At 35.9% G+C, this 14565-nt stretch overlaps 3 protein-coding genes across 4 annotated transcripts; 2 read left to right on the top strand and 1 right to left on the bottom strand.

Annotated features, from left to right (window-relative positions):
* Positions 1-1062: 1062 nt before the first annotated feature.
* Positions 1063-2650, top strand: LOC130015175 (uncharacterized). Its single transcript, XM_056104852.1, has 2 exons — positions 1063-1253; positions 1883-2650. Exons 1-2 carry the CDS (start codon positions 1179-1181, stop codon positions 2504-2506), a joined length of 699 nt encoding a protein of 232 aa, XP_055960827.1. The 5' UTR covers positions 1063-1178; the 3' UTR covers positions 2507-2650.
* A 959-nt stretch (positions 2651-3609) lies between these two features.
* Positions 3610-8639, top strand: LOC126669162 (uncharacterized). Its single transcript, XM_050362545.2, has 11 exons — positions 3610-3742; positions 3910-4041; positions 4177-4543; positions 4635-4783; positions 4908-5111; positions 5203-5370; positions 5501-5899; positions 6522-6601; positions 6856-7210; positions 7510-7722; positions 8035-8639. Exons 2-11 carry the CDS (start codon positions 4006-4008, stop codon positions 8362-8364), a joined length of 2301 nt encoding a protein of 766 aa, XP_050218502.1. The 5' UTR covers positions 3610-3742; positions 3910-4005; the 3' UTR covers positions 8365-8639.
* Positions 8640-9261: 622 nt separating this feature from the next.
* LOC126669391 (zinc finger CCCH domain-containing protein 48-like) lies at positions 9262-13060 on the bottom strand. 2 transcript variants are annotated; one of them, XM_050362849.2, is made up of 8 exons: positions 12955-13060; positions 11756-12356; positions 11250-11435; positions 11056-11163; positions 10739-10888; positions 9957-10136; positions 9687-9784; positions 9262-9609 (listed from the first exon to the last, which is right to left on the bottom strand). In XM_050362849.2, the coding sequence occupies exons 2-8, from the start codon at positions 12353-12355 to the stop codon at positions 9468-9470; spliced, it is 1464 nt and encodes a 487-aa protein (XP_050218806.1). In that variant the 5' UTR covers position 12356; positions 12955-13060; the 3' UTR covers positions 9262-9467. The 2 variants fall into 2 exon arrangements, with proteins under 2 accessions (XP_050218806.1, XP_050218805.1); XM_050362848.1 differs by having other exon boundaries at positions 11756-13043.
* Between the last annotated feature and the right edge of the window lie 1505 nt (positions 13061-14565).

Raw genomic sequence — 14565 nt, forward strand, 5'->3', positions numbered from 1 at the left:
ATGATAACACTTGGATTGCTGACATGGCTTCTGTATTGTGATCTTCAAAGTCAGCAGATGCAGCATGTGTAGAATCATGCTGAATGTGTGAGCTGAAAGCATCCTGAGTTGCTGAGGTAAATACAAGTTTTGTTAATATCAATGTAAGATCCCAAAGGTCATTTTCAAAATGTGATTTCAAAATCAGCTTTTTCTGAACAGATTTAGATTTTGAAATTCTTAGCTTTTCAAAACGGACTTAAAAAACTCTATCCAACTTTCTATCCAGTTTTTAATTCCCATTTTGAAAATCTTTACTTTTTAGGTCCGATCTTATTAGCTTTCGAAAAATTATCAATCCTAATCAAGTAAATCGTAAGACAATTATTTTTTCAATTCAAAACCTTAAATTTTAGAGTCACTCTCTCGTATGACCATAAGTCACACCTATTTTAAATCTAGATAAAATTTCTTTCATATACTTACTTTTTGTTTTGGAAATAGTATAATATAGTCAAATTCATTATTAATTTCTATTCAGCAAACTCATTGATGTTAAGGGTAAACAAATAACAACTTTAATAAAATACAAGCAACATTCTTTTTGAAACATCAAAAAATATAAAAAAAATAACCTATTTTCAGGTCCCTAAACTATACCTATTTTATTTATCCAGTCCTTAAACTATTTTTTATCTTTATATGGTCTTTCAACTAGCGAAAAATCATTTTCAAGTCCTTAAACAATAAAAACGACGTTATTTTGTTATTTTTGAAAATGCGATTTGTTACCTTAAACGGTATCGTTTTTGTCAATCAAGGACTCGAAAATAATTTTTCACTAAATTGAAAGATCAGCTAAGAATAAAAAATAATTTAAAGACCGGGTAAAAAAATATATTGTTCAAGGATTTAGAAATGAGTTATTGATTCAATAATTAGTAGTATATATTTTTTTATCCGGTCTTTAAATTATTTTTTATTGACGAAATTGTAAGGTCAGGTGTTATTAGAGAAAAAATGAAAGTTCGTAGTTTTTAAGGTGATTAGCCATGTTTACTATTCGCCGCCCCAAATTACTGGCCACCGCCCCAAAAATTATCATTTTACCCTTATTGTAAAAAAAAAAAAAATTCTGAACCAAAAAAAAAATGTGTTCTCTCAAATGATAGTAGTCCACATTTACTAATTCGATTAAAATGACGGATAACGCTCGTAATTCGTCCGGAAACGAATATCCACCATCCGAAACTAGCGTATCCGGATTTGCCGAGGTATTTTATCTATTTTACGTTCGTTTTATTTTTTTTTAATTTTTTTTAAATATTTTTAAATGGTCCATCGCCGACAGATGGCGATGGACCATATGGGCCATCGCCCAACGATGGCCCATGGCCGCATGGGCCATCGCCATCTTTGGGCGATGGCCCATATGGTCCATCGCCATCTTTCGGCGATGGACCATATGGGCCATCGCCCAAAGATGGCGATGGCCCATGCGGCCATGGGTCCCTCGGGGACGATTCCGTCCCTGAGGGACAATATTTTTCTTTTTTTTTTTAATTTAAATAAATAAAAAAAAAATTTAATTAATGAATTTAATTAATGAATTTAATTAATGAAATAAATAATTAAATGTCTTTAAATTAATTAATTTTTATTAGTTAGAGATCAATTAAATTCTATTAGTTATAATATAAGTTTAGTGTTTTAATTAAATTTTATGTGGACTACTATTTATTTGTTAGTGTTTTTAATTAGAGTTTCGATTAAATTTAACTTTTTTTGTTAGCGAATTTTTGTATTCATGTGTTTAATGTTATTTTATAATTGTGATTTTATTTAACTAGTGTAATTTTAATTTATTTTTCTGAAAATTGTTACAATTATTTTCGTTTTGCAGGTTCATTTAGAAGATTATGGCAGTGACGGTATCGATTACAGTGAACGGTTTTTTTATGAAAACGGATTTGAAAGTGATACCGAAGCAATAAATTGGGCAAAGGGAATTGCTATACAGATTGGGTTTGAGCTGGTTATTTCGTCTCACAAGAAAGGGGGGTTGGTAAAACTTTTGAGATGTTGTCGGGGTGAGAGATATAGAGGGTCACACACAGATTTAGATTCTTTTGCACGAAAGAATACGAAGACGAAGGCCTGCCAATGCCCTTTCAGGATTGTGGTGAAATTTATTAATGGCACATGGACTGTTCTTGCGAAGTCTGGGATTTCAAGTATGCACAATCATGCGTTAGCTGTGTATCCTGAGGGACACCGTCAGATGAGCGGACTGAGCGCTGCGGCCAAAATGATTGTGCGGGATATGAGTGCGGCACAAGCTAAGCCGTGTGCTATTTTGGCGGCTGTTCAAGAAAAATTTCCATCTGACAACCGTCCATCTTTCCCCTTTTTCCGCCGAATGTTCACGATTGGTCCTAAACTCTCGTCCTCAGAAGTCTCAAAATCAGCATCGTCTATCCGACGGTCTTCCATGTCATCATCCTCCATCCGATCATCCTGTATCTGATCATCGACTGGCGTCTCACTAGCTCCCTCAATAGCAGGAGTCCCCTTCTTGTGTCGTCGGACTGAGGCACTCACACCACGCTTTCGAACATTTCGTTGTCCCGACTCCTCAAAATCAGCTTCAGCTATAATAGGCTTACTCTTTCCCCTGCCACCATTACCGGGTCCTTCTTTCTGCAATTATCAATTTTACAATCAATAATATTAATTAAATTATACTATTAAACTTAAGCAAATAAAAATATATTAATAAAATTCTAAATTGTAAATACCTAAATTTATTTAGTCCGTAAAATTAAAGATTATTTCTTAAAATCTAAAATAATATCACTATCAAAATTAAATTTAATTAAATCTATATAATAAAATTTAATTAAATAAAAAATTATATTATACAACCTAAAATTATACTACTAAAATTTAATTTAACTACACCTATAACTAATAAAATTTAATTTAATTACACCTATAACTAATAAAATTTAATTGTATTTTTCAATTAATTTTTTTTAATTAATTTTTAGGTTATTTTATTATTTATTAAATCCATTAATTTTAATTTTTTAAATTAAAAAATATATATAAAAAAAATTTAAATCGATTTACGGCCCTCGGACGCCGGCGGGTCCTGGCCATCGCCGGCGACGGCCTGGCCGTCGCCAGGCGACGGCCTGCACCATCGCCCGGCGATGGCGATGGTGCAGCAGACCATCGCCGGGCGATGGCGTGCACCATCGCCGGCCGATGGCGATGGTGCAGCAGACCATCGCCGGGCGATGGCGATGGTGCAACCGGTCATCGCCATCGCCGGACGATGACCGGTTTCCGTAAAAAAAAAAATTAAAAAAATTGAAAACTGAAATTAAATTACTTACCGGAGGTCCCCGTCTTTTATCTTTCGCCAATTCCGACATAAATCGGCTTCGATTATTGTTTGAGATTTTGTAATGGATTTTTGTTTGAGAGGAAGTTGAGAGGATGATTTTTTTGTTTTTTGAGTTGAAAAAGGATTAGGGGTAGTTTGGTCAAAATTGGGGCGGTGGGTAGTAATTTGGGGCGGTAAATAGTAGTCCACTTATTTTATCGCCTGAAAACACTTGAGGGATCGCATGAAACAGTCCATGAAACAAAGAACCATCTGCATCAATGTCCTGAACCACCAACCCCAAGCTCTTGCTCCCTTCAGGCACGTTCTAACGGTGGAGTTACCTCGTCCTTGCTAATTTTGCTATTGCAGGTCAGACTAATCTCAATTTATCTCCCATTTTTGCTCTACATTATTTCTTAATTTCATTCAATAATTTGTAGTATGCCCATCTTTATCATACCAGTGCTGTAAAACCCAAAACCTAACTTCCACCGCCTTTTAGACCTAAATCTTTCTAAATAATCAAATTTACGCAGAATAAGACTGAAAAGAGCCGCCCAATAATCGCCCACCTGAGAACTCGGCGCCTCTCGATTTGTTCGTCCAAATCGGGTTACTAGATAATCCAAAATATGCTTTCTGGGGTCAAGTTTATACCTCGTGATCAGGTTCGTAAATCTTGAGTTTTCTACTTTATTCTTACTTTTAACTGCACTTCAGTGTATAATGTACAGTTTTTTCTTTTCATTTTTTAAATTACTCAATTTTAGACATGTTTCTGATTTTACTTTGCTGGGCATTAGGCAGAAGGTGTAATTGAGGATGGTTCTAATAAAAAGAGAAAGAATTCGAGTAGCAAAAGAGAAAAGAATAGGAGAAAAACGAATAGTAGTTCAGATGATGATATCGGGAAAATAACGAAAGGGTCGAGGAAGAAGAAGAAGGAAAAGTGGTACTCTTCTGATGAGTATACATCAGAAGATTCAAGTGGTAGCAAAAACGAGGGAAAGAAACACAAGAGTAGAAGAAAGAATCGTAAGAAAGAATATTCGTCTGAGGATTATTCGTCGTCTGCCTCTGAAGATGAGGGTCGAAAAGGGAGGAGCAAAAAGGATGGAAGCAAGAAGAAAAAGGGAAAAATAGAAAAAGATTCGAGTATTCATTTATCCGGTATGTAATTCTTGGAGTTTTTATATTAATGTTTCATTTCTTATACCTGATGGATTCAAAATTGATTGTGTTTCTAATTACTGCCTTCTAGAGGATGCTAGGAGTTCTGGTGTTCAAGAGGAGAGAGAAGTTATGAGGAAAGAATTGGGGTTGGATTGGATGCTTAGGCCTGCGGACAAGATTGATAAACAGTCTGCCGATAATGTTGATGATCAGCCAGAGGAACCTCATAAGGAGGAGGTAAGGGCTCTTTTATAGTTCATTCTTACTTTGTTAATGATTATCTCTGTTTTTTATTTAAGGATTTAAGATCTTTTTTGCATGACCTATTCATGTTTCCCTCATTCCCTACAAATTCTACTAGGTAAAAAAAGTGAATCCCAGGGAGTTGAATCCGTATCTCAAGGATGATGGATCTGGGTACCCTGATGAAGCAGAAGAACAAAGAGCAGGGACAAAACAACTACCTTCCTCTTCAGTTGTTGGAGACGGGGGTGCAAGCTGGAGACTAAAAGCTTTGAAACGTGCGCAAGAGCAAGCAGCTCGAGAAGGAAGGAAGCTCGAACAGGTGGTTTTTTTAGATAATTGACTATATTACCTAATTTTAATAACTGACTATACCCTTTATTGACTTTATCTTAATATAATAAAATTTCCAGGTTGTAGAGGAAAGATGGGATTCTCTTGGTCAGTTGACTGTTTCTGCAGTATCTCGTACTGCTGCCCCGGCTCGGGCTCATCTCCATGCCATAAAAAGTAGACAAAGGGGCCGAGTAGAGGAACCCCAATCTAATGTGGATGGCCAAAGTGAGAGACATCTAGAGAAGGTATTTGTGCAACTCTTTGATTTTGTTTTTATTCATACAATTCATGAATTCATGAATTCATGAATTTGTTGAGAGCTAAAGTTTGTTAAAGGATATTAATTTTTTTTCCAACATTGATTGCTTTGCACAGAATGCAGATCGAGGATACTTGAAGCGTATTTCTGCCCGACATCCTGAAATGAGGTCTCCCAAGGCTCATGATTCGTTGATATGGGGAAAACGAAAAAGTCAAAAAATGTCTTCTGAGGATGCAAGCCTCATTTCTGCTGCAGTGTCTAGCTTAAATAAGTTTTCTGATGATGGAAGTTTTATGAGCAACATTCTTAATCGGCAGGATGGTCCTGTTGGTCCAATTAGTTCCCACACAAACCTAGAAAAAAACTTGGAGTCAAAAGTTACTTCATTTGAAAGGAGCAGAATTGGTGAAGGCATTGCAGTAGCTAAAGAAGCACCAAGTGCAAACCAACTTGCTGCCAAGGCATTGCAGCTGCGCATGAAGGGAAAACATGAAGAGGCTGATAAACTTATGGTTAGACATGCCTCTGTTTGCTCTAATTTTCTGCTATACTGTTTCGCTTTATTTTTTTTCTGTGCTTTTAACTATTGATTATAAAATTTGTCAGTAATTAGCACTTCCTCCAATAATTTGCTATTTGTATATCTTGGAATTGTTTACTTCAAAGTAGTCGTCTAAAATTAAATGCTAAAATCTGTTTTATATTTCTTGTGATGCTATAAGTATAACCTCAAGAAAACACTTCTTTTGCTGATTGTTTTGTGCTTATGTTGTAAGATCGAGAAAGGAAGATGTCTTTCTTCTGATTCTTATGTAGATTTAGTTGGTGCCAATTATTACTTCTGTTCGATTTTTTGCTTAAGCATCACTCAGACCTGGGTCAAATTCCACCTGTCAACTTTTGGTATCATTTGTATTGAGAATAAGAACTGGATTTTGGTTGAGACCTAATTTTGCATCAGTTGAAGCCTCTAGGATTTTCCATTACCTTTTTGAAAATGCAGCTAGCATCGTTTTCATTGGTGCATGCGAGGAAAAGTTTTTGCCTTTATTTGAGAAACAAATGTGTATTTTAGTATGTGAGCTTTTGGTCAGTGACTTATAGGAGCCATTTTCTTTTGCATTCTTTTATTAGGAAGAAGCTGAGAAGTTGAAGGTTAATCAGGATGCAGGAGAAAGTTCAAGTAGAACCCCAAGGGTTTTGAATACCAACAGGTAATCTTGGAACTTGTGAATCTGCATTGCAATTTCTTCTGCATACTCTGTGCTCTGTAGTGCTAGTTGTGACTATTCCTGTTTGATTTCTTAATGCAAATTCAGAAATGAGTTTGAACATTTTTTTAACCTGATTCAGTTCTGCCAAGTTCCGTGACATTTTCAATTTCCAGTTATTCTTTGCCCTTATTCTGACTATATTGCAAATGTTGGTCCTCACTTGATTAAGTTTGTTTTCCTTTTCTTCTTTATAGGCACGTACAAGATATTTCTGCCCGGAGAAGGGAGGAAGATGCTGATAGGAATCTGGCACAAAAGATAATACAGAATAAACAATATAGTTTATCTGGTCGGGCTGATGATGAATATGATTTTGAGGATGGCCCAAGCAGAAAGTCAAAGAAGAAGGAGACGAAACATGATCAGAAGTCCACAGAGAAGAATACTTTCACCAAGCGCATCTTGACCCAGCAAGAGCGATGTCTTTTTTGCTTTGAGAATCCAAATAGGCCGAAACATCTTGTTGTGTCCATAGCAAATTTCACATATTTGATGTTGCCTCAGTGGCAGTCTGTTGTTCCTGGTCATTGCTGTATCTTACCAATGCAGGTAAGCTAAATTTATATGCTTAATGATAGAATATGCTCAGCTTGCCCATTATTTGTTTTTTTAGCGAAACTTCGTTACTTATTCAATTGCATTCAGCATGATTAGATATGATATTTGAGAACTTTTTGAATTAAGACATCTTGAAAGCATCTACAACATAGAAAATCGTAGTTTAGATACCTAGGAGGTAAAATGAAATTATACATAATCGTTTTCATAAATATTAGGATAAGGCTAAGTATTTTGTTAAATTTATTCATCACCTTGATAAAGGATTCTCTGTTATATTCTGTTTGCAGCATGACTCGGCCACAAGAAATGTTGACAATAACATATGGGAAGAAATTCGCAATTTCAAGAAATGCCTTATAATGATGTTTGCAAAGCAAGAGAAGGATGTAGTGTTTCTTGAAACAGTAATGGGTTTAGCACAACAACGCCGCCACTGTTTAATTGAGTGCATTCCCCTGCCACAAGAAATTGCTAAGGAGGCTCCTCTCTATTTTAAAAAGGTAGCTTCTCTTTTTCTAATATTTTCTTTTCTTTTTCTGAGCTGCAATAATCCATCATCGACTTGTTTACTTTTCGAATTAGACTAGATATTGGGACTTTGCCAGAATTCAATGGATAGGAGAAATTTATTTGGAAGTATTCTGATTCTTTGATACGATAGTTACTACAACCTCTGAACTTAGGTCAAAATTACTGGTTTCTCCCTGGTATTCCATATAGCAGCTGCATGTATTGTGTCCATACATTCTAGGGAAATGTAATGTAGGCAGTCTGGATATTCTTGGACAAGTTTTTAAATAATACTTTTTCAGGCAATTGATGAGGCTGAAGATGAATGGAGCCAACACAATGCAAAGAAGTTGATTGATACAAGCCAAAAGGGGCTACGGGGTTCAATTCCCAAGGACTTCCCTTATTTCCATGTCGAATTTGGTCTAAACAAGGGATTTGTCCATGTGATTGATGACGAGACACAGTTTAAAAGCAGCCTGGGCCTAAATGTAATACGAGGAATGTTAGAATTGGCAGATGAGGACATGTACCGTCGCCGGAGACATGAATCAGTGGAGTCACAAAAGCAGGCCGTTGTAAATTTTGCACGGGAATGGGAATCGTTTGACTGGACAAAACAGCTCGACTGACAAACATTCAAGCTTAGCGGTGACATACAATTTTCCATTGATCAAACTGTAGTTCCACCTTACTCGTTCCTTGATGGCCACCAATGTTAAATGTCTGGTCGGGTAGTTATGATTTTGACCGTGTTGGCCTAGTTATCTTATATTACATGAAAACAAATGTACTTAGCAGGCAGCTGAATCTACTAAGATTAGACGGGAGGGGACATATCTGTATGTAAATTACCTATTTTTTTTTCGATTCTCTTTTGATAGATCGCGTTATCATTTTCATACAATGCTCCTTACAGCCTTTGGCTTTAGGAATACATCCCATCTACCAATGTATTAGTTTTTGTATATAAGCTTTGTTCCAAAAAAAAAATGTTATGTTTTTTATTAACTGCTAATTTTTTTGTATTAACTGTTTTTTAGGAATTCACTTTTCGGAAGAATCCATAGAATTGACTCATGTTGGTGTACCTATATAATGTATATAATTTTTTTTTTCATCAGATCAATCTTATAATTGAATTGAACCAAATCCATTGTGTTGATTTTTTGGATTCCATTTCTATCAAAACTGAGTTCAAACTTGATACCATTTTTAATAAGTTTTATTCAATTTTGCACATATTTGAACTGGAAAGCTCTTACTATTTTATAAGTCAATTTTTTGCAGCAACCATCCCTATTCAACTAATTTTACTTACAAAATTATCACATTAAGACGGTATATCTGAAACTGTTATTGACCTGATAACAAGTTTAGAAACCTTTTAAAAAAGAAACTGTTATGTCCAGTTTATTACAGTGCGGATTCAAAATTGACAACCCAAAGAAAGAAATAATACATCCTCTATTTATCAAGTCAAATTTTGACTTGGGTTTCAGATCAAGACATAGAAATAGAATAAAGTATTAAAGATAAAGAAGAAATCAATTTCATTGATTTTAAATGTGATAATTATGAATACAACTTTCCTCAAGAATCAACATTTGTTACACAAGTACCCCCAAACCCCAGCCAAAAAGAGCCCTCACGAGGTCGAGATGCACCTCCAAGCACCATTGGAAAAGATTCTACTCAGACAAAAATTTACAGGATAAGTGATTGCATATCATTATTACGATATCTTTTTGCCTTGCTCTGTCAGATTCCACACACTAACAGCTCCTGTTCCGTCGCCTGTGAAAAACAGACCACTTGGTCCTGCCGCTATCGTTCTAACTTCTTGTTTAGAAAAAATCTTACCCCTCAAATTAAATCTGAAAAAGAAAAGAATTATAAATTGAAAGAAAAAGAAAAATTGTTTAATTACACAAGAGTAGTATCAGTCACTTACGATGGCAGCTCATACAAGTGAACAGTATTGTCATTGTAAGAGCACAAGAGAATTGGTTTGGCTTCTGAATCATATAACCCACATAGAGTAACAGCTCCCTGTTGCAATAAATGATTAATTAGTTCACTGTATCTTACAGCAGTATATACTCATCTTATTTAAGAGTATTTTATTTATATGCTTCATACTTGGTCAATCTCCAAGATTAGCAAATAAGGTTCAAAAGATATCCAAGCAAGTCTATCACAAAATGGATACGAAACAACTTACATGTTTCTCACTGTGTGTATATACTACTTGCAAGTTGCCATCTACTCCAAGAGCCCAGACTTTTACTGTCCGGTCCAAAGAACAAGATATAAGATACTCCTCCCAGCAGATAAGAGACGTCACAGCATCAGTATGCCCATTCAGTGTATGCACACATTGTAGAGTGGTGAGGTCCCACGCCTGCCAAAGGTAAAATAAGAATGAATTTCAAATTTAGGGAAAATGGACAACTTGATAAAATCTGAGGAAACCATTAGCAGTAAGTAATACTTCCTTCGATCCCAATCAACAAATGCACAAAAGCTTATTTAATTTATCAACTCAAAGAAAATAAAAGCAGATATATCAGATTAGACAAATATTTCTTCTATCTGTCAAAGGCTATTGTTGTAGCATGTAATAATACTATTTTTGCAGCATGTGAGCCTCAAGCTAACAAAATTACACACAATCTCAATCCAAGCGTGTTAAGCAGTTGAAGTCATATATGAACTCTAAGGTTTAGCAAGAAAGTTTAACAGAACTATACAATTGTGTGTCTGAGGTCAATTGCAAACCCCCCAAAAGGAAAATGAAAAAGTTGTACAGTAAACAAACTGAAACATAAATTAGCATAAAAACAGATGACATTGAACATCAAATCACTAAAAATTCAAAAGCTATCCTCGATGCTAAATCCCAACAGAATAAAAGAGCAAAGGAAAATTGCGAATTTTTCTTTTTAAGGATCACAATGCGAAACATGAAACAGCAACAATGAAAAAAAGATCAAAAAACCTTACCCTAATTGTTCCGTCAATAGAACCAGAATACAATCTGTTTTCTCCAACAATTAAGCATACTACAGCACTAGCATGGCCTTTCAAGGAAGTGGCCAATTGAAAAGACTTTGAGTTCTCAGCACTGCCTTCCCATACAAATATGGAACCATCCTGCATTTCCATAGATGAAAAAGATTTCAATACTCTATTTGAAATCAAAACACATAATGATAAAAAAATGATTAGGCTGAAGAAATCTACATAACTAATATAAAAGTGCAATTAAACACCAATTGGATGGTTGCAAAAGAAATTGTAGAATTAATCATAGTAACTACCTGGGTTCCAGCAAACAGCATATTTTGACCAACAGCCATATCATAAATTTGCCCACATGGTTTAGGTGTATCCAGACTGAAGTCAGTCATTGTCTCAAGATTCCATGCCTGCAAGATCATGCACAAAACCCTATGAGATCCGGAATAAAACCACTCCAGCTAGATGAAGATTTCAAAGTCATCTAGGAGCTAACCTTGATAACATTTGGCAGGCCAACAAAAATCCACGGACCCTCACTAATTACAGATCCAATTTTGTCAGCAAGAGTTATCACTCTTGTACACTGGCCAGTATGACAATCCCATACACGTACAGTTCCATCGCTGCTACCTGAGTAAAGCTTGTCGGAGTTTGCAGGAAGTGCTACTCCAGAGACAGCCTGGAAAACAAAATCTTATCAGCAAAATCATATAAATATGACCTGGGTTAATATGAAAACTGAAGAACCAACAAAAGATTCTTTCAAAAGCTTGATAAAATTTAAATCCAAAACAAAGTACGTAAACTATGGTTTCCAGTTGCACAATCATACAATCTACAAGTTTGTCCCATCGCAACCAATTTACATAGTTTTATAAAAGCAGGCAAGTGAGCAAATGATCTTGTCGGCTAGTAAAAGAAGATAGAATTAAGCTATCATCAATAAACAGATCTAGATTACTAGAAAGTAAAAGAGAAATATATCACCTAAATTATTACCTGAGTGTGTCCCTGAAGTTTAGCCAGCATCGAAAACCAATCACCACAAAACCATGTATGCAGGAACTGACACCCATCGCCTTTAGCACAGGTGCCTGACATCCATTGAACACAAGCTTTTTCTGTAGTTTCCTTAACTGATATATCTTCAGATGCACCACTGACAGTGGTTGAGACTATATTAGTCTTCATATTGTTCTGTTTCCCAAGTAGGTCCTTGTTGACATGATCAGAAACACTCCCAGTCTGATGACTCAAAGCCAGTGAATTGTGTTTCCCAGGTAGATTTTTGTTGACATGATCAGATATACTCCGAGTCTGATGACTCAAAGCCAGTGAATTGTTGGGGCCACAACTAAAGCTCTTCTTATGTTTCTTTACCTCCTCCAGTACAGCATTGGATTGGTAATCAGGTCTCCGGTAAACCTTATTAGGAGCCCGTACTTCAGTGTGCATGAACTTACAGGGATTTCTACTGCACTTCCCAGCCAACCAGTATTTACAAACGCTACGATTGATGTAGTAGTTGTGCTTCGCAGGAACAGGTTGACGTCCGAGTCGATCATGAATGGTTGATTTTGTTGCCATCTTAGCATCCATACTACAGAAACACAAAAACACAACAGCAGCAGCAGCGTCATTACTATGAGGAACCACTCCAGTACCACGCTACAACGGTAATTCAATTAATCCAAACATCCAAACTCTCCAGTAGCTCATTTCATTCCATTTCTTTGACACTCCATCCCCCAGGAATTGAGCAAGAGAAAGCATAACAATAACATAACAATCGAAAATCCAAATCACGAGAACCTTTGATTGATCTCGGCTTTTATACTATCCAAATGCAGAAATTACTAATTCACTGATTCTCAGCAGTAAAATCTTCATATCAAGAGAAACCCGTAAATATAACACAACAATTAATAAGCTATAATTTTTTCAAATAATAATAACGATCGCATCTATCTGGTCGAGCTTCGATGAACAAATAAGCCACAGGAAATCCAATAGCTGAATAAAATTAAAGATAAAATAATAACAAGAAGAATAATATCTGACGAAACCCTAAAAATTGCAGAGTAGCAAATAAACCGAATCCGATCATCGTCGACGCCATAGCTGAAACCCTAGCAGACGATGATGATGAAGACGATACCGCTAAAGGAAAATAGACGAGTGCTATTGAAGAAACAAACCTGAAAATACTGAAATCTGAAACTCTTGAAATTTATTTTGCAGAGATAACCTAAAACCGAAGAATTTTTTTATGAAATACAACAGCAAGGAAATTGAGCAAAAAGAAAAAACTGATTATATATAGACATGAATTAGGTTGCGTGAAGAGTACATTTGTAGAGCCACCCAATGATAGAGTGCCACACATCCAAGTGGTTTACGAGCAAATTATTTTTACACTTTCATCCTCTTTGATTTTTTATTATTTAATTTTGTTAACATTTTAATCCTTACATTCAATTTTACTATTAATCAAAAGGATATATTAAAAAAATAAATTCAAATTTAATTTAATCTCTAAATATAGAATTTTTAATATGTATAAATAAATACTGTACTATATAAAATTTAATATTTTATTGATAGTAATTTAATCTTTTAATAAATGTTTAATCTTTTGAAAAGAATACCTTTTTTGTTTTTTCTATTTTTAGTTTTAAAATATAAATGAAGTAAAAAAAATTAATTTTTTTAAAAGATATTTTTAAAAAAGTAAAATCAATTGAATTGTATGTATTAAACAATTATTTATATCAAAATAAGTTTAACGGCATTATTAATTTTTTTTAATTAAGTCTCTTATCAAAGAATTATAATTCAAATGGTATAAGTTCTGGGAAAAAACGGCTAGATTGTGGGTTCAATTTCTCTTACAAGCGTTTTTCTTTGCTAATTATAAAAAGGCTAATCACCTCAAAAACTACCGACCTTTCATTTTTTTTTCAATAACACCCTGACCTTGCAATTTCGTCAATTGCACCCTATTTCGTATTTTTACATTTCAATAGCACCCTAAATTAAAAAAAATAGATGATTTCATGATTATAAGGATTAAATTTTATAAAATAACCAAATCTAAGGATCATTTTATACTATTTTCTACTTGGCTAAATTTTAACAAGTCCCTTAACTTAAAATATGTTCAAATAAACCATCTTCTCCATTAATTCAAAATTAAAAAAAAAATTATTTTCCCCGACATCTTTTCTGCTCGACCCGCTGCCGCTTCTGAATCCGCGACCACCCACCGCCGCTTCCGGGACCAGCAGCTGGCCTCCTTCCGGCCATGGAAGATCAGCTGGTCTTCCATGGCCGGAAGACCAAGACCAGCAGATCTGCTGGTCTTCTGGCCGTGGAAGACCAGCTGGTCTTCCATGGCCGGAAGACCAAGACCAGCAGATCTGCTGGTCTTCTGGCCGTGGAAGACCAACAGATCTGCTGGTCTTCTGGCCGTGGAAGACCAACAGATCTGCTGGTCTTCTCGCCGTGGAAGACCAGCAGATCTGCTGGTCTTCTCGCCGTGGAAGACCAGCAGATCTGCTGGTCTTCCTGTTGAAGACCAGCTGCTGCTGGTCTTCCACGGCCGGGAAGACCAGCTGCTGGTTGCTGGTCTTCCATGGCCGGGAAGACCAGCTGCTGGTCTTCCTTTGGGGAAGACCAGCTCGTCTTCCCCAAAGGAAGGTCTTCCATAGAAGACGCGCAGCTCGTCTTCCATGGAAGACCGGTGACGGAGAGCGGCGTTTGAACGGAGGTGGTGACGGAGAGCGGCGGCGTTCGAACGGATTTATTTA

Source organism: Mercurialis annua, linkage group LG2, assembly GCF_937616625.2.
Source record: "Mercurialis annua linkage group LG2, ddMerAnnu1.2, whole genome shotgun sequence".
In the NCBI taxonomy this organism is placed as follows: domain Eukaryota; kingdom Viridiplantae; phylum Streptophyta; class Magnoliopsida; order Malpighiales; family Euphorbiaceae; genus Mercurialis; species Mercurialis annua.